The 21,696-nt window shown below is 42.4% G+C and overlaps 2 protein-coding genes across 5 annotated transcripts in view; both read left to right on the forward strand.

Annotated features, from left to right (window-relative positions):
* The first annotated feature begins 1,068 nt into the window (after window positions 1-1,068).
* hdgfl2 (HDGF like 2) lies at window positions 1,069-8,581 on the forward strand. The gene is made up of 16 exons (XM_049587302.1): window positions 1,069-1,295; window positions 1,772-1,848; window positions 2,397-2,538; window positions 2,850-3,050; window positions 3,534-3,653; window positions 3,746-3,814; window positions 3,917-4,097; window positions 4,212-4,296; window positions 4,382-4,679; window positions 4,790-4,923; window positions 5,032-5,099; window positions 5,237-5,307; window positions 5,401-5,502; window positions 6,344-6,500; window positions 6,600-6,717; window positions 7,820-8,581. Exons 1-16 carry the CDS (start codon window positions 1,224-1,226, stop codon window positions 7,917-7,919), a joined length of 1,995 nt encoding a protein of 664 aa, XP_049443259.1. The 5' UTR covers window positions 1,069-1,223; the 3' UTR covers window positions 7,920-8,581.
* A 739-nt stretch (window positions 8,582-9,320) lies between these two features.
* The window catches only part of ap3d1 (adaptor related protein complex 3 subunit delta 1), a 29,572-nt gene continuing 17,196 nt past the window's right edge, over window positions 9,321-21,696 (forward strand). For all 4 annotated transcript variants that reach the window (XM_049587341.1, XM_049587343.1, XM_049587344.1 and 1 more), the window contains exons 1-13: window positions 9,321-9,632; window positions 12,566-12,661; window positions 13,533-13,613; window positions 13,963-14,043; window positions 14,162-14,269; window positions 14,439-14,568; window positions 15,482-15,621; window positions 16,898-16,971; window positions 17,096-17,145; window positions 17,320-17,369; window positions 17,750-17,798; window positions 20,051-20,196; window positions 21,502-21,650. In XM_049587341.1, coding sequence (XP_049443298.1) covers window positions 9,537-9,632; window positions 12,566-12,661; window positions 13,533-13,613; window positions 13,963-14,043; window positions 14,162-14,269; window positions 14,439-14,568; window positions 15,482-15,621; window positions 16,898-16,971; window positions 17,096-17,145; window positions 17,320-17,369; window positions 17,750-17,798; window positions 20,051-20,196; window positions 21,502-21,650 — 1,250 coding nt within the window. In that variant the 5' untranslated portion in view covers window positions 9,321-9,536. The remainder of the gene's footprint in view (window positions 9,633-12,565; window positions 12,662-13,532; window positions 13,614-13,962; window positions 14,044-14,161; window positions 14,270-14,438; window positions 14,569-15,481; window positions 15,622-16,897; window positions 16,972-17,095; window positions 17,146-17,319; window positions 17,370-17,749; window positions 17,799-20,050; window positions 20,197-21,501; window positions 21,651-21,696) is intronic.

Here is a 21,696-nt window from a genome sequence, read left to right on the forward strand (position 1 = left end):
GAATATACACTCTACAGCAGGGGTGTCAAATATGCTGCCCAGGGGCCAGAACTGTCCTGCCAAAGGGTCCAATTACAGGTGCAAGTTAAACATTGAGTAGCTTTCCTAATGTAAAATGCTGCTTTAGAGGCTTTTACGGTTCTTTTCTTTGACTTTAGTTTGGTGTGGTGATGTCAGGAGTGGAAATGCACAGAAAAATGCACATGTAATGACAGTGAGCAGTCGACTGACTGAATGTGGAAAAACTGAGAAACACTGTTGAAATTGCATTTATTGTTCTGAAGACATCACAGGCTGTGTGTTATCTGTTTTATAAATGGATTGGAATGTTTAAAATGTGCTTCTTTAAACAAAACAAAAGGGAAAATTTTGGAGGTGTTTGTTATTCATAGGATATTATGCAGTGGTTTTACTAGTCCGGCCCACCTGCGATCAAAGTGGACCGTGTGTGGCCCATGACCTGAAATGAGTTTGACACCCCTGTTCTGCAGTGATGAAGCCTCAGTAGCATATGATGCATTACAAGCTGGTATACTGTGTGCTATGCAGCAAGGTGCTGCTGGATTGAGTATGCAAAGTGAGTCTTTAGAGTTGCTATATTCAAATGCTGATGTATGTGGCGTCAAAAGGAAGGAGCTATGTGAGCTGTGCACACACTGCTCTACTTATTCTCAACAGCTACTGGGGTCCTGCATCCTGTGACATGATTAGAGAAAATAAGACACTGTTTTTGCCCTGGATCTTTCTCTGTATGTTGTTTATATAATAATAATAAGTTTATCTAATATGTGTGAATTTAGGGGCATTTTGGTAGCTATTGATTTTTTTTTTTAATCTCCTAGGGTGTAGTCTGTAATTCCACGGTAATGTTTTATAGCCTAGGATTGCATTTCGTTTTTTTAAGAAAGATATATTTTGCATTGGCATTTAATTGCAAAAAAGTTTTTTGTTGTTTTTTCATTACAATGTTTTCTGTATCGAGGAGAGAGTCTTTTATTTTGAAGGCCAAGAACGCTATTGCACCGGAAGTCATCTGTGTGTCGTTGCTATCTTCCCTCCGCCGTCTCTTCTCGCGGTAACGTTAGTGTACTGTTAGCTTGCTAGCTAACCCCATCGTTTCCAGGTTTCGCGTCGACCCGAAAAAAAAAGCAAACGTTGAGAGACACAGAAAGGCTACGCAGCCGAATAGTTTTGGAGCCCAGGCTGCACCGAGGAGCGGGACAATGCCGCACAACTTCCAGCCCGGAGACCTGGTCTTCGCTAAAATGAAGGGGTACCCCCACTGGCCAGCCAGGGTAAGCAAGTAACGTTAGCAGCAGCCGGAGGGGCGGAGGGGATGAGCTGCTCTGCATGGGACGCTGGAGAATGTTCTCTGTGTATCCCCGGCACTATCTAACATGGATACCTATCATACACATACATAACTTAATATTATGTTGCGCTGACAGGCTGTGCTTCAGGCCTAACTGTTAGTGCGCGAGGGACTTAATGTACATGAGATGCTGTTGGCCCAACGTTAATCTGCGTGGAAACGTACAGCAGCGAAGCTAACGTTATTTTGGAAATGACGTTACAGATAACTGATGTTTCCTCTAGAACTGAAGCTCCCCTCTTAATATAAACACCACATATTTACACATTTAAATCAAAAGTTTGCACTGTTTGTTTTCCAGAGATAACTAACATCAATATATGTTTTACATGTTTGAATCCCAGATTTTTTCTACAACATGCCACTTGGTTTTTACTTGAAAGTCTTGCTTTTTTACAGATTGAAGATGTGGCTGATGGGGCAGTGAAACCACCTCCTAATAAAATCCCCATTTTCTTCTTTGGAACACATGAAACGTGAGTACAGCGCTGTAATGATCAGATATTATTCAAAGAAGTTTCTGGTATGCAAAGATCTGACTGCAGATGCATTTTTTTATTCATTTGAAAACAGGAGATTTAATCATATCACTGGCTGAAATGTCTTGTCTCGCATAAAGTTGCTCATTTGTCATTCATAGCTGTGAAAATTTAAAATTTAGGCCCTGACACATCTGCAGGTTTGCATGATATCCTCTCTGAGGGCAATGATGTGAGACAGAAACACAAGTCACTTCTTTAATCCCACACACAGTTTCCTGTCAGTCTCTGCTCTTAGACTTTATTCTTCTCTGAGGGTTCACTGTCAGCCATTGATTTGTGTCAGTCTGACTGTGCAGTATGTTTCTGAGAGATGTGTTGATAAGTCTGATCTGGCAGCACCTGCAGTATATTAATCCATCACTAGGTGGCACAGTCTGCTGTTCTCAAGTCAGAGTTAAACATACTTAATGTCAACCTGTTGTCTAATGATATCATTAAGTAGTTAAATTGTTCACATTTTTGTTTATCTCTCTGTTCCTCAGAGCATTCCTCGCACCAAAAGACCTTTTTGCCTATGAAAAGTACAGCGAACGCTACGGGAAGCCCAACAAAAGGAAGGGATTCAATGAAGGTTTATGGGAGATCCAGAACAATCCACATGCCTCCTACAGCGCCCCACCTGTAGTAAGTTGCCATGACATCAGAAATCCTAAATCCTGAAGCATCCATAATTCAGCATTACCTCATACTCATAAAGTTACTGTAAGTTTAGACATTGAAGTTGCTTTCCTGTAAGGTGTTGAAACTGAAGGGTTTTCCTAGTAATTCATGCTCATTTGTTGCTCATAATAATTTCTGTACTTTTCATGTCCAGTGTTTGTAGAACTCACATGCAGGTCTCTGCTAGATGGTTGTTGTCAAATTAACTTTCCTTGTCTGCCCTTATAAAATGTTACAAAATTTGAGTTAATCTGCTCATAATGGTTTGTCTGCAGCCAGCCAGCTCATCTGACAGCGAGGGCAACAATGCCGGAGGAGGAGGACGAGGAGGAGGAGGAAGTGATGATGAGGATGACGATGAGGAAGATGCCCCAGTGCCTCAGAAAGCAGACTCAGGAAGTGAGGTTGACTCCGATTCTGGGAGTGACGACCAAGGAAGGGGAGGAGGAGTGAAGCGAAAGCCACCACCTGCTAAGGTAAGCGATTGATTTCACACTCAGTGGTGCTTCAGCCAAACTGCCCTTTCAATAATTTGGCCAATAAAGTATTAACTTGTGAGATTACATTCTAACTGTGTGTTGAGCTGAACAGAAAAACTTGCTCACATTTATGGACATAAAAGGGTTTCACTTTCACAACTAGGTGTCTTCGGCAGCTCCAAAGTTACCATAATAATTAGCAGTGTTTAGATATTTACTGAGAGCTTTCCTGCTTATGTAAGCATAAAAACATGAGGAAGCAAAAAAGACAACTAATTACTGGCACATTCCTCATTTATTTGAGGAGTTGTCAAAGCAATGACAAAAGCAATAATGAGCCCAGATTACTGGAACTCATCTGCTTTGAGGTTTAAGTACAAGTTTGACGGGACAGATTGTTTGGCTGCGAGCCAAAAGCTGCAGTGACATATTTGACTAAGTTCAGTTGTTCTATCTGAATGCTTGTGTTTTCCATTTTAGCGGCCTCCACCACCAAAGAAGGCTCGCGACTCGTCCAGTGACCGAAATGAAGAGAGCGGATCCCCCTCTGAATCAGAACCCACACCTTCAGAGTCTGACTCCGGCAAGAACAGTGACCAGGTGATTACACACACAGATACACACAACATGGTGTGATTGTTGGGTGAAATTAAACAGACTGTAAATGTTGTTCATTTGTTTTCTTCCAACAGGATTTTACTCCAGAGAAGAAAGCTGGTGGACGAGGTGGAAAGAAAGCAGGAGGCAGAGGGAAGAAAAAGGTAAACCATTAGTCTCTTTACACATTAAAAATATGTTTTAGTCATGGCTGTTTGTTGTTTCTTTATCTCCAACTCTTTCCACTTTTCTCTGTGGGGCCACAGAAGGCTTCATCTGGCTCGGACTCGGACTCAGGGTCGGGGTCAGAGAAGAAACCTGCAGACAGCGACTCAGAGGATGAGAAGCCTCGACCCGCTTTGTCTGGCTCTGAATCCCGCTCAGGCTCAAAGTCTGACTCAGACTCAGATCCTCCTCCTCGGAAGGGCCCACAGGCACGCAAGAAAGGTAACGGTTCTTTCTCTTTTAAGATCGGATTGGTCAGTTTAGCTTTATCCAAAATTGTAGAATGATGCCTAATGTTAATGTTAATGTTAATTTTTATTTTTTCCCCACTAACAGAGAAGCCTGCCCCAAAACCTCGTGCACGAAAGCCCAAACCCGCCCCTGCTAAACGAGCGCCTTCATCCTCCTCCGACAGCGACAGGTCAGGCTGCTCTACAGATTTTTTTCCCTGTATGTACACCACTGTTGTAATAGGCAGCATAATGATTGCTCTGTTTTTGTCACAGTGACAGTGAAACCGACCGCATCAGTGAATGGAAGAAACGAGACGAAGAACGCAGACGAGAGCTGGAGGAGCGCCGGAAAAAGGAGGAGGCAGAGGAGCTCCGCAGGTTACGTGAGAGAGAGAAGGAGGAAGAGGAGCAAAAGAAAAAAGAGAAAGACAAGGGCAAAAAAGGGAGCGACAGTGACAGCAGCAGCAGCTCAGACGAAGGTGTGGATGATCATCCGCTGAAGAAGTCCAAGAAACCCCCTCCACCCCCGATCCCTGCGCCCTCTGACTCTGATTCTCCACCTCCAACTGAGGTACAGCCACTCACTTAAAAAAAATCTATGTGTTACATTTTGCTTGAGTCAAAGTAAAATGACTGCAGGTGCCACTGACAGGTGACTTCTTATGCTTTCCCCATCGACAGGCAAAGAAGCCATCCAAGAAGCCCGACAACCAGAAGAAGGCACGAATAAAGAAGGAGAAGGAGAGAAAAGAAAGGAAGGAGAAAGAGCTAAAGGAGAAGAAAGCCAGACGGTCAGAAGAGAAGTCTAGAGTGAGGTGAGCGCACAATAGGGAACAGACTACGGTATGCAAACCTCATTAGAGGCACCTCGTTAAAATTTAATGTACACAGATCACAGAGTTCCCTCTCTCCCTCCATCTCAGGTCTAAACCTGAAAAACCCAAACGCAAACCAGAGAGGCCGCCAGAGAAGAAAGTGGAAAAGAAAAAGGGTCAGTGTCTCATACAGTTGTACTCAGTTTGTTCACCGCAGCTGCCCGTTGAAAACATATTTGTAGACATAACAAGTAAACATATTTACACAATTCAGTACTGAATATTGACTCTTACTTGATGTGTCCATGCGCAGAGGCATCGCCAGAAGAAAAGCTACAGAAACTCCACACTGATATAAAATTTGCACTCAAAGTGGACAACCCTGTAAGTTGCATGTATGATTCTGACTAAATCCCATCTTTCTGTGTTTTCATACCAGCATGAAAACTGAATTTTTGTGTGTTTGTGTGTTCTCAGGACATTGACCGGTGTCTACAAGCCCTGGATGAACTTGCAGCCGTGCCTGTCACCAGCCAGATCCTACATAAGAACGCTGAAGTTATTGCCACACTAAAAAAGGTGCATTTTCTTGTTCATTGTTTGACTGTCCTTAATTTTTTCTTTTTGATAACCCACAGTTAAAATAACGGGAAAAAACATACATGGTATTGTGTCCTAATTCAAACAATAATGCATTTTTTTTCTTGCTATGTATACTGCATTAGTCAGGATATAACACAGTGCTATTTTCTGAAAATTACACTTGAAATAGTGGGGTCTTTGATGTTAACAGTTACTAGCTGTCGGGCCTGCTGTGGCTCAGGAGGTAGTGCGGGTCTACCACTAATTGGAAGATCAGCAGTTCGATCCCAGGCTCCTCTAATCAGCATGTTGAAGTGTCCTTGGGCAAGATACTGAGCCCCACATTGCTCCCAGTGGCTGTGCCATCAGTGTGTGAGTGCTTGTGAATGTTTAACTGGGTAACAGGTGGCAGGAGGTAGGCAGCCTTGGCCACAGGTGTATGAAAGTGTGTGTGAATGGGTGAATGTGACGAGTAGTATAACAGTGCTTTGATTGGTCGGAAGACTAGACAGACACTATACAAGTGCATGTCCCTCGACTATTTGCTTGTGTTAATGATTGTTGGATAATACAGTAATCAACTGATAAATGTTGCTTCTCTTTGAGATGATAAAATGTAAGTAGAAATATCTACTCGATTCCATATAAAATATGGTTATTTACCTCTCCCGTTCTATTCATATGCTTTATTTATTCACTCATTGTCATTTACAAGATGTCAAATATGGTATATCAGCCTGCCTTGTTTTGTTGTCTCATAATCAGGGTTGTCAGGGCCGCACTGTATTTTTCTCATTTAAATTATCTTCTGTATTTGCAACCTGTTCCATGGGTGTAGATTCGGCGGTATAAAGCCAGCAGTGCAGTCATGGAAAAAGCCAGTGAGGTCTACAACAAGTTAAAACTTCGCTTCGTGGGAAAGCATGAGGTGCCAGCTAAACCTCAATCACAGGACAAGGAACCAGAAGTTAATGAGAAGGAGACAGAAAACACAGGTAAAAACTTCCACCTTGGATCTGGCCTTTTTCTGGGTTTGATATTACCTAAATTGTACTTGTGTTGTTCTTGTTTTAATCTAAATTTGCTTTTTCTAGACTCCACTCCAGTGAATGGCGAATCAGAACAGAAAAAAGATGATATGGAGGTAGATGAAAATCCAAAATCGCCTGCCCATGAGGAGAATAATGACGATAACGCTTCAAGTCCAATCAGGTGATCATACCATGTGAAGCAGTAGCAGTGTACAGTGTCTTTGCTCGACTTGAAGTTGGCATGGACAACTAACAGGATATGAAAGCATATCTTGTCTCGGGGACAGTGAAAAAGACAGGAAATGTCTGTGGAAAATGCCATATTTAAGTTTAAGCAGAACAATTTTACATCTTCACAGCGCTTGTGTAGAAGTGGGACCTGTTTGCTAACCATTATGAAGCTTATGTGAGCATCCTCTGTTTAAAGGGACATATCACTTCGAAACTAAAAATACATATTAACCCACTTACCTGTAGTGTTGTTTATCTATCTATATTGTTTGATGTGAGTTGCTGAGTGTAGGAGATATCAGCCATAGAAATTTCTGTCTTCTCTCTAGTATTATGGAACCAGATGTTACTTGGCTTGTGGTGTGCAGAACACCAAAGAAATTTGTTCTCAAAACTCAGCAGCAGTGAGCAGTTTCATGTAGGATCTGTTTCTATTGAACTACACCCGCTGACAGTATCATTGCGCAGAAGGAAGCATGCATCTACTCATGGACGAGAGGCTTGTGCTCGTGACAGTGCGAGATGTAGACTTAATGGCATCCACCTCTGCTGAGCCGTAACGTTAGCTAGCTTGGTGGTGCTAGGTGAGTTAGCAGAAGATGCACACTTCCTTCTACGTGGTGATACTGTTGTCTGGTGTAGTTTGGAAGAAAGATAATAGTTCAGTATGAAACTGCTCACAACAAGATCTGTGGATTATCTTGAGAAACCAGGTCATGAACTCTGGAAAGAGACATCACTGTTGAGTTTTTCAAGTGTGTATTTTGGCACTTTGAGCACCACAAACCGAGTGCCATCTAGCTCCATTATATTTGAGAGAAGGCAGACATCTCTACGGCTGATATCTGCAACACTCTGCAACTCACACCAAAATAATCTAGACTGAAAAATAGCACTACAGATTAAAGGAAATATATATATATATATATATATATATATATATGTGTGTGTGTGTGTGTGTGTGTATATATGATTTTGGGGTTAACTGTCCCTTCAACGTGTACAATCATGGTTGAAGCAGCTGTGTAACTGATGCTGTACTTTCTGTTTAGACGGAGCCCAGACAGCCCTGCTGAACAGCAGCTTCACACATACGAAGATGCAGACAACTCCCTCTCTGCAGAGACTGAACCACCTGCTGTGGAAAGCTGAGAGAGCCTTAACCACCACTGCAGTGGACCAAGTGCTGAAGACGGTGGCCTCTTTGTTTGACGTCATACAGTGCTCCCAACTCGACAACATCGCAACATACATCCAGCGTTTCCTACAGTATCTGTTACATCAACATTTTGGACATTTTGTACTATAATGATATCAAACCAGAAGGCCCTGTTTGCTCAAACCATTTGGTCCGTTAATTATCACAGCAAAAAGGAAAGCTTATTAGTGTGGTAGTTTGTGGCGCTGCGCGAACTCCTTTTATTTCTGAAATGTACTTTTTCTTTTATACAACACTTGGCCCGTCCTGGATTTTCACCTGTACTCCTGCTACCGGCTTCTTTGTTCTTTCTACCACATGAACTCTTACTTTCATACCATATGTATATTGAATGATTACATTTTTAGCACTTCTAACCGGAACTTAGGCGGAGGGTAGTTTGAGATGAAATTTCAATGATTCTCTTGGGAAAATGGAGCCATGCCCTTAATTTTTTCGCTTGGAATATTTTGTGCAACCCGTACATCTGTCGGCTTTTTAAAAAGCCTAAAAAAAAACCCATCACAAAGGCCTCTTGTCTGTGTGTATGACGTTGTGGGAGTGGTAAAGTACTATTTGTGAGTCCTTTATGTTAAGTATTTTTTTTTTGTTTTTTATTATCTGGTCCTGATCCACTTAATCCAGTCTGAAATGTAAAGCCATTAATTGAGTCACTTAAAACTGTTTTACAACTGAGGTCCACCTACTTTTTTATAGCCTTGTTTGCAAATATTTGCATTTACAGTTTTTGTCTAAAATAATAACTGCTGTGGAGTTAAACACCTTGCACTCTCGTCTCCTCCCCCTGTAGTGTCTGCTTTCAGTACCTTGCGTAATAAATGGAATAAATGTACAGATTGAAAACTGCCCTTAAAAGCTATTGAGATCTCATGTAGCTGCCGCCTATTTTGACATTTTCCTGTCACACGCATACAACAGGTGTTTTTAGTGCTATGTAAATTGGTAAAGCATTTCTATCACTTAGTTGAGACTTGAATAAAAATCTCAGCATGGCTTTGTTTCTATGTTATTTCTTGGTGTGTAAAAGTTGCTTTTAATTCATTTGATGTGTTTGATATCAACTTAAGTGTATGAAACAGCCCATTGCTCTTACATGGTCCACTTACTGTAGGCATGTTAAGGGGCTCAGTAACATAAGTTAATATTATGTGGAATTATTGCAGAAATATTCATACTAATAGTGTCTTTTTTAATTTAATAGGTTATTTGTAAGTGTATTGTCATAAAACTGCTTTTCTAAATGGGTGGACTGGACCTTTAAATCCGCCGATTCCCACATGAGAGTCTCGCATAATACTCAAGTCAGCTGACTCTAGACGCCATTTTGTCAGCCATTTCCTACACTGATCCATTGCCAGCGTCTCTGCACAGCACAGGACGCCCCGTCTGGCCTCAGCTTCATCTGCCCGGGCTTGGTAAACAGCAGCGGACCCTGCACGCACGGTACCCGGGTGGATGAGAGACTGTCTAGAGGGTCGGTCGGCACCCACTAGACCCCTGGAAGCTGCTTGGCACCCGCAGGATAAAAGCGGTACAAGTCACAGGCAGACATGGCTTTGAAGATTGTCAAAGGGAGCATCGATCGGATGTTCGATAAAAATCTTCAGGATTTAGTACGTGGCATTAGGAATCACAAGGAAGATGAGGTAAAACCCCTCCCGACGAGCAAACGCTGTCACCTGAAATATTTTCACCCTCTCATTCATTAATGTTTTCAACTCACTGCCATAACCGTTATCGTTGACCAGCTAGAGCTAGCTAACGTTAATTGCTAACGCTAGGTAAATTAACGTTAGCGTCCGCTCAGTCATTTCAACCGCTAGCTAACAGTCACTTAACACAGCCGGGTTTAAACGGCTGTTGCTAATTTAACATACGCTAAATAACAGGTTAGTGAATGGTTGTTGGTGTTAACTTTTTTTTTAGCAGCGTTACATGTTAGGTTTTAAGCAGTAAGGCTACACGAAGAGTTGTTAGTGACAGCTAGCTAACCTAGCTAACTGTCAGTCAGAGGAAGCAGCTCCGTAGATTATCACAGTTCACCTGGAGATTACTTTTCGGCATACCAAACCATTGAGTGCTGCGAATGTGACCAGTCTAACGATTTGGCAACTGCTGCTGACTTTATTAGTCATTGGTCTTTCGTGACTGAGTCATTTGGGGAGAAGTATTAAGAGGTCTTTAGTGTGTTAATTAAGTTTAGGACACCAGAGTCACTCGACTGTTGAATGGATTATGTGATGCTCTGATTATATGGAGTGTAGAAGAGGCCTAACTTCTTTGTCTTGTTTACTTTGAGCTTAAAAATGCACATATGAACCTTTTGGATCTTGATAGAGAATTAAATCTCATATAAACTCGTAGATTGTGTGGAATAACAATGCCAGCAGCTCCTTTTGAGCACCCCAACAGTGATTGAAGGTGATGTCATCCCTGTCACATCTCCGTGGGGGATGACAGGCTCATCACAACCTGAGTGGGAGCAGGGTGGGATGGATGGGCCAATAGGGGGCACTGTTTGGGGCAGCCACGTTTCCATCTCTCACACCAGCCTGCTCCTCATACAAGCTCTGTGTGTTGCTGTGTATAACCTTGCTGTGAAAGTGCTATGTCAGGTAGTAGGAGGGGGTGGATGTAAGGCAGGATCCCTGCACAGAGCTGCGGTGCTGTGCACACCTGTCTCAAGCTGTAGGACAGGTGTGAAATGTAGAGGCAGCGTGTCTAACCTGAGGGCAGCTTTAGGATTTCATTGCTTTCTCAACGTGGCAGATTTGTCTTGCTTCCCATCTCAGTTAAAAATCCAATTTTCAACCATCAGACTGGCTTTACACACATTTCGCTCGCATATTATGTCACCTGTATTTATATCTCAATATTTTAAAAAAATCAAGCACTTAGATAAGCTCTATTGTGCCAGGCTATCAACGCCTGATCTCTTGATTCAGTGTATGGGCTGCCGAGATGTTCACCAGTTGTAACCCAACCTGGGCAGCCTAGATAAGGTGGTGGTTGCCCAGTCAACAGTGGACAGTTTGCTGAAATATTAATACACTGAGTATGTGTGTGCACGCCTGAGTGTGTGTTGACTTTTTCCTGGCCAGCCCACAGTTTGTTTTTCACGTGTGTGCTGAGTCTTTGCACGGTTCATTCATTCGCTCTCCCTCCCACGCCTTTGGAACAGTGAGCATATTGTATAAAAAGTATTGTGAGGATGTCCTAAGTGAGATTCTGTGAGATTACCACTAAGAATTTTAGGCCTGTGTGTAATTTGCGTCAGCTCTAGTTAGCTCCAGCTGTCATTTTTTCGCTTGGAAACCACAGGCCTCTCAGTTTACCTCCAGCTCAGTCTGCATTGTTGGCTGAAAGATAGTCTTTGTTGGCCCTTTGTCAACTATTTCAGTTATTTCTATGGGTTCTGAATTGGTCATTTAAGACGAGTGTGATGCAGAAGCACTGTGTGTGTCTGGTGATCTCGTTTTGAGTCCCTCCCTGCCTGCCCTCCAGCCCTGCTAGCCACAGTTTCTCCAGAAGCCACAGCAGAGCTCAGTCTTCCCCCCCTCCGCCTGTCACTGTGCTGTCTCATGACTGCACACACATGACCAGCACGCACTTGCACTCTCCAGCGCTATATGTGTGTGTGTGTTTATTTTGTAAGGTTGCTTCTCTCAACAATGGTTGACTGATTGCTCTATCTAGAGGTCTAACTGAGCTTGACCCCACTGCTGAATGAAATGTACCTTCTGCTCTCTAGTTTAGGAAATCTAGTGTATTACAGCAGGAGTCAGAAGAACAGCTATTTTTCATTCATTCATTCAGGCGTGAGGCTTCGGCAAACACTCATTTGTTAAAATGCTTTAGAGGATGGGAGAGCTGTTGAGTCACCTGTTACCTTTACACTTGCATAAAATAACCTGTGTTTAGCAGCCGTGTAATTGGAGTTATACAATTAAATCTTTTGCTCATGGCTAAAATGTTTTGCTGTGTAAGCATGGGCAGTATGTTCCCAGACCTGAGCTCCTGTGTAGTGTGTTTGAGCATGTTTCTAGCTATCAGGCCATAAGCGATGAAAATGTCACAGTGCCTTTTAATGTGTCGGGCTGGTAGAGAAGGAAATGATGTTGGTCTACAAGCCAAACCACATGCCATGTTTCAGCCAAGACCTTGAAACTCAAAATTATGGTTGTGGAGCTGTGGGGCATACTCTGACACAATCCATGAATTTTTATAACTCAAGACTTGGCATAACTTTGAACCTAATGTGATTTCCTCATGACATGAGTTTGACTTTACAACATAAAGCCCAGAGTCAAAGAATTTTGGCTGATGCCAGAAGCATATTATTAAACTTTATAAAGTCAAGGATAAAGTTCAGGACTTGCCTGACTTGATTTGACTTAGGACTCGCAAAACAATTATCCAGCTCCACCTCTGCTGGCTGGTGTCTCGGATAGCAGCAACACACAGACCAGGGTTTTTTCAGCTTGTTCCTGGTGCTTGGTAGCAGCCTCCCAATCCGGATATCACTCCACCTAATCTGATCTGGTGTCTGTTGTTTGTCCTCTCCTTTGTCTGCCTTCAGGCCAAGTACATCTCCACATGCATCGATGAGATCAAACAGGAGCTCAAGCAGGACAACATCGCCGTCAAAGCCAATGCCGTGTGCAAGCTCACCTACGTAAGATCTCTCAGCACCCTTTTCAGAATCATTAACTCTGTTAGTCTTTCACTTCTAGGTGATCCACAGACACTGATACACATAATGAATGGCACCATCGTTGCTCTCTACCCTTTGTATCTTTGGAAAGATGCACACAGACCATGTGGCTGCTTCAGGGCACAGCTCATTAAATACAATACAGTGTCTCCCTATTGTTATAGCACTATCAGGGTAATCAATTCAATATTTAACATCCAAAATAACACAGAAGATTTGATCATAAGCAATTTATAAGTATCTGTTTTGTTATATGACTCTAAAGCAGGTAAAAAATACACTGAATTTGGTCCAATTTCATATTCTGCAAGTGTGACATGTTGTGTTGATGTGCGCACAACGGAAAATTCTGTCTTTTTATGATAACTGCACCAAGCAAACCCCACATGGCCTTGGTTCTTTGTATATTATCTTTTCTATTGAAACAGCATCATGTTGAATCAAAGCCGATTGTTGTGGCTCAAGGCTTCATCAGTGGCAAATAGGAGTGACCAATTAGAAATCACGTAATACATTTTTATAAAAGTGCTGCAAGACTGCATGTACAAATTTTGTTTTGTAGCTGAAGATCAGTGAGTACGCAGCCTAATAGCCAGCAGCCGGCACTTATTAAGAACGGTGCACAAATTCTGTTAAAATGAAAGCACTGGTTCTATTTATAGCTGAGGCCCACATTTAGGTTTAGATGGCTTTTTGCAATTGGCGTCTGTGCCCACTTTGAGAGCTTTCAGCCCAAATCATTTAGCCTCTCTGTGCACCACAGAGACAGCTTAGAGCCCCGCTCCTCCGTTTTATCACCCACAGGCCTCTCTGTCTCTTCTCTGTGTTACAGCTTCAGATGCTGGGCTATGATGTCAGCTGGGCCGCTTTCAACATCGTTGAAGTCATGAGCTCCTCCAAGTTCACATACAAGGTACGACTGGTATATAATCGGACGTGTTGGAAATGCAGAACCAAGTCACTTTCTGGATTAATGGTCATGACGTTGATATCACTGTGGTGTACGCCCAGGTGTGGATTTGTCAGGAAATTATTCTTGAGTCACAAACTGTCCTTTGCTGTTGCATTCAAGTTAATTTCTCCACATAGATACTCACCCAAAAATAGTACAAGGAATAGTCACACAATGTACGGTGCAGGTAAATCTCCATGGAACTGCTGTAGGTTGATGAGTGTTTGTAATAATAGCATTGCACTGGAATATACAGTGTGTAGTTACACAATTAAAATGCAGCACAGTATGTAATTCTTTCTTCCCACAGAGGATTGGCTACCTGGCGGCCTCACAGTGCTTTCACGAGAGCACCGATGTCATCATGCTGACGACCAATCAGATCCGAAAGGTCAGTGTTCTTCTTCTGCGCGCTCCATGAATATCTCTTGACTGAAATTTCTCCCTCGGCCAACCTTTCTCTGTCTTATGGATTATTCATTTCTATTTTTCCTTCTTTTCTCTCCCAGGATCTCAGCAGTCCCAACCAGTATGACACAGGTGTTGCCCTCACTGGCCTCTCTTGTTTTGTGACCCCTGACCTGGCTCGGGACTTAGCCAATGACATCATGACACTGGTGAGTCATGGAGAGTATGTCAAGGGGTTTTTATCTTGTGGCTCCAGTTTATTTTCCTCCACCTGTGTCTTTATTTATCTTAGAACTTAAAAAGAGGTAAAAAGAGTTGTTCTCGTTCTCTAGTTTAATCACAGCTGCCTCTCCTGTCTTTATTCCCCCCCCTCCCCAGATGTCCCACACTAAACCCTACATCCGAAAGAAGGCAGTGTTGATCATGTACAAGGTGTTTCTGAAGTACCCAGAGTCCCTGCGACCCGCTTTCCCCAGGCTCAAGGAGAAACTGGAGGACCCAGACCCAGGTATCAGGAGAGACACCGCATTCAGACTGTTACGCAGGAAGCTTGTGCTTTGTCACCTGAACCCTATGAAATATTCAGCAACTTAGAATATGAGATTAAGGAAGGCTCATTTTGCGATACTGCCAGCCTGTCTGGGAATATTCTCCCAGGACTATTTCTGTTGCACAGACAAAAACATCTCACGGGGCATTTATCTGACTTTATGACATGGGACGGGGTCTGCGTCTGTCAGACTTATTTACTGTGCATTAGTGAGACATTATTTACTGGGCGGGAGATTCTGGAAGTGCTGTGTTGCAAAGATTAGTTTCAACTGTTGTCAAAAGGATATTTAAATGCAATGTGAGGTGAAAAGAAATTTGCATTGTCTTTTACTCCTTAAAATGTTCACTGCTGATGATGGCACAACAAATGGCTGCGCAAATAGCAGATACACCATCTCTCTCTATCTCTCCCTTCTTCTTCTGCTGAGTGTGTGATACACTCCACTAGTGGTTTTCTGATAGTGCTTGTATTTAGCTTGTTTTTGTGCCCACATGACCAACATGGCATCTTTATATATGCCAGCTATTTCTCATCTGCATTCCTCCAGGATTTGAGTCGTTTGTCTCTGCGATTAGAAGCGCAGGGTTGATTAGAGGACACCGGGGACGACTGTAACAACTTTAGTTTTGATGTCATCCTCAAAAACCTCTTTAACTCTTTGGATACATTTTTATCTAGGTAACTTGTATCTGCGTGCTTCTTGTAAATAGCCATCAGTTGTTTTTACAAGCAATGTTGGAGTCACAATATTGATTGAAACACTCCTGCACTTCAGCACAGCTGCTGGAAAAAACATTTGTGGAAACACTGCTATGGCCTTCAGTTCTTATTACTTTTTGTTTTCTGATCATCTTTGTTCCTTTTTTAGGTGTCCAGTCTGCAGCAGTAAATGTTATCTGTGAGCTGGCTCGAAGAAATCCGAAGAACTACCTGTCTCTGGCCCCGCTCTTCTTCAAACTCATGACCTCGTCGACCAATAACTGGGTTCTCATTAAGATCATCAAGTTGGTGAGTCAACGGGATACGGGGAACTTGCCTTTGAGAGTTGGTGTAAGAAAAAAAGAAAATACATATGGTCGTATGTTACTGTCCTGCTCTTAATACTATGGGAAAACAGCAAATTACTATAACCTGTGCACCACAAAGCCATGGTTTTGTTTGACTCTTGCAGTATTGCACCAATCACACAGGGATAAATCCATCATAAAAGAGGAAATGATACTAGTTGCTCCACTAGCATTTGCCTCCATTGGCAAATATAGTGAAGTCACATGATAGGTTGCATTGCTTAGCAAGTTGTATTCATGTGAACAGAATCACTGCTCATTTTATTTTCACCTCTCTTCTCTAAGATTAGTTACAAGTCTGATACAAGTAAATAAGAGCACCTTTTCACAGCATTAGACCTTGAATTCTTTAGTGTTTATGAAATGATTGTTTTTGAAGGTTTTGATATCAGCCTACAGCTTCTCAGTAGTGATATTGTAGTAGTGCTATTCAAGTCCGAGCATTAAGATTTTGTACACTACATATGTTGTAGCATCAAAGTGCTGTTTTGCCAAGCCCTTCTGAAAATGTTTTCCCACGTGACCCAAGGTTTCTGCATGATGACATTGCTACATATATACCCACAAACCTGCCTAATGTTGTCCCCTCATGACCGAGCCCAGCCTTCTTTGAGAACTGTGTAATATCGACCTTTCATATTAGCTGTATTCCTCAAACCCCCTGACCAGCATGGAAGCTAAGCAATATACTGCTGTAGACACCATGTTTGTTCAAGGATTCTGGTGGCTTTGGAAAGGCAGATATCTGACAATTAACAGCAAGGTAAAGCAGTGAAAATATTATAAATATAGAGTACACTTAAACTGATATTGATTTTTTTTTTTTTTTTTTTTTAAAAGTGGGCCTTCTTTCAGGTGGCCAAAATTTGTTTTACTGCCGCCCCCGTCCACAGCAGTATATTGCTTAGCTTTTATGGCGGTCTCCCTGCCTGCTTTCCAAACTGGGGGCGTGCCGACCGCCATCGACTGTAGGGAATACACTGACTATGGATAAGTACCTTATACAACCCCACTTCAAAAAATCCAAACTATCCCTTTCAGTTTTTATCATTATAATTGTTATCAGCGCTACAACCTGAGTCACTGCTTATAGCCCACAGCTGAGTGGGCGTTTCCATTTGGAACTCAACTCAACTCAAATGGACTCAACCTTTAACGAAAGCGGTAATTCTGATGCAAGACATAATCTGCTGTGGCACTCTTTGTGTTTGCTTTAGTTCGGTGCGCTCACACCGCTGGAGCCACGGTTGGGGAAGAAGCTGATCGAACCTCTGACCAATTTAATTCACAGGTGAGATGAAGTCCCTCAACAATAACCTACTTTTACAGATGGTTAACGCAGTTTGATCTGAGAGGTATATCAATAATAATCTGCTCTCTGTCTCTGTTTCTCTACCTGTCCTCCTCTCTCACAGTACCTCTGCCATGTCTCTGCTGTATGAATGTGTCAACACTGTGATTGCAGGTCAGTTCTGGTATTCAGTGTGTGCGGTGTAGTGTCTAATTGAGTTTAATGTGTGTTTTCGTTCTATTTTAGTTTCTTTTTATAGGAGTTAAATCCACATCCTAAAGCCTTTTTTTTATTCCTCTCACAAAAGTTCACATTCAGCTCTAATTGCTTTTTTGTCCCACATTGCAGTGTTGATTTCCTTGTCCTCTGGGATGCCTAACCACAGTGCTAGTATCCAGGTAAGCCTCTAAGATCCATTCTTCCATCTGCACTTTCATTCGGTTAAATATCAATCATAACCCTTTCCACCCCAGTTGAACCACAATGCATGCTTCTGCCTGGTCACAAATCTGTCTGTTTAAACATGTAAGGTAGAGACACGGTAACGATAAGACTCATAAAGCTTTTTTTCTTGCTCTCAGTTGTTGTGACTCTCAGTAAGGCATGAACAAATCATTTTGAATCACCCAATATAAGCTCCATTTTTCCCCAGTTTTGTTTGTCTCATTCCTGTTTTGTTTAGTGTGCCCGTATGACAAGACTGAAACTGGTGTGGAAAGGTTTCGTGATGTTAATGGCTCCTTTTCTCTTGCTCTCTCTGTCTCTTTCTCTCTTTCAGCTCTGTGTGCAGAAACTGCGAATCCTGATAGAAGACTCGGACCAGAACTGTGAGCCCTCTGTCAATGCCTGCAGTGTGTCATTTTCTCATTGTCTGCGTGTTTCTGACTATGGAACAGTCCACCCTCTTAGACGACAACAACGTAGTCCCCCTGACTCTGGATAACTCGAACATCATCACAGCGCCTTTCTCAATTAGGGGGGCCTGTTGAGAATACCATTTCACTTAAGTCACCGCCGCTTCAACACACAAACCCTGTGTTTGACTCAAAAAGTAAACAACTTGTTGCCAGTTTGCGATTCTCAAACATTGGGCGTGGCTCTATAAATACACTCCCTTGCACACGGGAGCTGAGAATACGTCATCCAGCCATTCGAGTTATCTGGACACCCATACATAGATAGTTTTGTGTGTGGAGTAGACTTAGACCTCTGATGTTAATAGAGCAGACTGTGAACCTGTGGTTTAGGTTTTGTTTATCCTTTCACCGCACCTCTTGTTAGAAAGATAAAGTAACAGCTATGAGGCTGTTACGCTTCCCCCGCAAAATAGCCATTTATATATCAGTTACTCAACATGTGTTGACTTAAATACGTGAAGAAAAGTTTGTTTTTCCTGTATTGCTCCTCTGTAAACGAAGAATCCAAAAAAGGCGAACATTCTTGATGAATTGAAGTAAATGGGGACCATGTGTTCACAACAACAACACTATATCAAAATATCCACTTACAAACTCTCACGGAAGCCGTGCAGTATAATCCAAGTCTCATTTAATCTGTTGCATGCTTAGTACTTCCCCAACACATGTATTCTTCGCTAAAACATTACGATTTATGATAAAACATGTCAGTACAAACAGTCTTATGCTTAGCCGAGGGACGTGCCTGTGTACACCCATGTGTTTGAACTCACAACGCTGCAGAGCTCATATGCACGCCCGTGCTCAGGCACACTCGGGGCCACTGCTCATTGGCGTTAATGTTTTATATTGTAACGCTTTAGAGTTTATGAACTGATATTTTGATATTGTTTTGTTGTTAAACACAGTCCCCGTTTTACTTAATTTTTTGGATTCTTCGTTCACTGTGAAGGCATGCGAGAAATGTTTTTCACAAATTCAACGTAACCTGGGGTAAGACGTTGATATACAGCTGGTCATTTTGCAGATGAAGTGTTCTTGAAGAAAGAGGCCAATTTGGAAGTCCATTACTGTTTAAGCAAGCAAAATATATAAAGCATATTAGTTTTATTGTCGGATTGAAAATCAGTTGATAAATCATTCTTAATAAGTTAGATGTACTGCAGTCTACTAAAAGGTGAAGATCTGTAGTCTCTAAGTCTCTATAGGTTAAGTGTGTGTTAATGCATACACCAGATGCAGTGCATTTATTCCACTTTTGCTATGAATAACCACAGGAACAGATCAACTGAAGGCAAGAGTTTAGTAAACAAATCTTCGAAGTTTTTGCTTTACCATCTCACATTTTAAATATTGTTTACGCCTTTCTCACTGAGAGAAAGTTAGCTTCTACTGAACTGCTGCTGTCACTTTCCCATTGCTGAGGAACATTCAGTGTCATTGTCTCCTGCATCTGCACTGAGGCCACGTCTCCGGTCATTTCTGCTGTGTATTCACCGCAGTGACCAGCCTCACCTAAAGCCCCAAGGTCACTACTGCATGCACACACTTATCGATCCAAGAACCTGAGAGGCATTTGTCTCTGCCACATCAAATGATCGACAGAAAGCCGTGATTCAGCAGATTTCTGAATCGTTAATAATCAGTTTGGTGAGTACGAAAAGCTGCCAGGGGATACGACGGAGGATAAAGCAAAACAAAACTACTGTGTCCAGTATGTGTGTTGTGTCGTGTGTATGTGTTTGTGTGTCCTTTCCATTGGTCTGTATGTTTTGTGTTCCTTTCCTTTATATTTAGTTTGTATCACTTCCATATGTGTTTTATAGATTATTCCAGGGAAGATGAAATTTGTCAGATTTTATTGAAAATATTTTCTAGCTGCAGCCAGCTAGGCCTTATAGCATGACTAGAGACTGACTAGTTTTTGCACAACCAGGTTTTATACTTGTTGTGTAACTGCATCACAGTCAAGGAAGGATAGTCAGGTGTGTAGATGATAGGAACTTGAATGAGAAAATACTATAACAACATACGTCATTGTTATTGTCGAGAATAACATCAGCTGATAAAAGTAAATACACATTTGCTTGCCAGGGTGCAGAGAGCTAAGGGTGCAGGTACATCTGTTTTTAAACCCACTGAGGTCATGTTTGTTTTTGTAGTGAAGTACCTGGGCCTGCTGGCCATGTCAAAGATCCTGAAGACCCACCCCAAGTCAGTGCAGTCTCATAAGGACCTCATCCTCCAGTGTCTGGACGACAAGGACGAGTCCATTCGCCTGAGAGCTCTGGACCTGCTCTATGGCATGGTATGAGGCAATGACATTTGTTTTACACATCAATTTATTTATTGTATTTTTTTGTGTTAGTATCTTTGAGTCTGCTGGTTGTGTAACTACATACCAGTGGTAGGGGTGCCACAGAGGAGAATTTTTTTTTTTTCACCAATGCATTAACGTGTGAAACTGAAAAGATAGATGATGCTCAGAATACACCAATCAACCAGAATATCAAAAACACTGTCAGGTGACGTGAACAACATAGATCATGTCATTAGATTGAAATGTTATGCTGGGAAACTGGTCCAGGCATTCAAGTGGATGCCACTTGAAGTGCACCCCCCACCCAAACACTTTTGCAGACCAAGTACAACCCCTGATGGCAACAGCTCCATGCCACACTGCATAAACTGTACAGGAGCTCAAGGTGTCAACCTGCCCTCCAAATTGCCCAGATCCCAATTTGATCTAGTATCTGTAGGATGTGTTAGTACCGCACCACACAACCAGGACACCCTTCAGAGTTCTTGTGTCCATGCCTCGACATGTCAGAGCCAAGTTCGATCCGAGGAGGCCCCTCCATGGATCAGAGGTACCTCTGGGGTACCGACTCTTGCCACAAATGCTCGATCAGATTGGGGTCTGGTTTGTCCTGTGTGCATTGTCCTGCTCAGGGGCCAGTGCCATCAGGTAGTGCTGCTGCCATGAGGTGGGGTATTTGGTCTGCAATAGTGTGGGTGGGTGGTGCATGTCAAGAAGCATCCACATGAATTCCAGGACAGGACGTTTCCCAGCAGAACATTGCATTTTAACAAGATGATTAATGTTATTCACTTGATCTGTCAGTGGTTGTAATGTTGTGGCTGAACACTATGTAGAGCATTTACTTTGATCTTCAACGTTAGATCTTAACATCTTCCCCTTAGAGCAAAACTAAACAGTAACAGTCGGTGTGGCTGTAGCAGCACCTACTTTTCCTTTAAATAAACTTGCTAAAGGTTTTATTTTTTGAGGGGGCTCAGCTCGGCGGCAGCTCTCCTCCTCTTAATCTTTCTCTTCACTCCCAAGGTGCGCTCTCCCCCTGAGGATGACTGCTTCTTTCTCTGTCATCCTCTAAGTCTCCTCAGTGTTCGTGTCGTTGTCACCCTGGTAGCACAGGGCCATAAATGTTGCCTTGTGCATAAGGTTATATATAGTCACTGTACAAGATCTTCAACCGTGCCCTTTGACTTTAAAGCTGTGTTTAGGACATTCTGTCTCTCTCTGCCTCAGCTGAAGAAACAACCTTTTAAAGATGTACATTCATGTGTATAAATTTGATGGCTGCTTTCCCAGGTTTCCAAAAAGAACTTGATGGAGATTGTAAAGAAGCTGATGCTGCATGTGGACAAAGCAGAAGGAACCACCTACAGAGATGAACTCCTCACCAAGATCATCGACATCTGCAGCCAGAGCAACTACCAGTACATTACCAACTTTGAATGGTCAGTTATTTACTTACTTATCTCACTCTGTCTTTTGTTAACTGTG

This window comes from Epinephelus fuscoguttatus, linkage group LG10 (genome assembly GCF_011397635.1).
Source record: "Epinephelus fuscoguttatus linkage group LG10, E.fuscoguttatus.final_Chr_v1".
Classification (NCBI taxonomy): Eukaryota; Metazoa; Chordata; class Actinopteri; order Perciformes; family Serranidae; genus Epinephelus; species Epinephelus fuscoguttatus.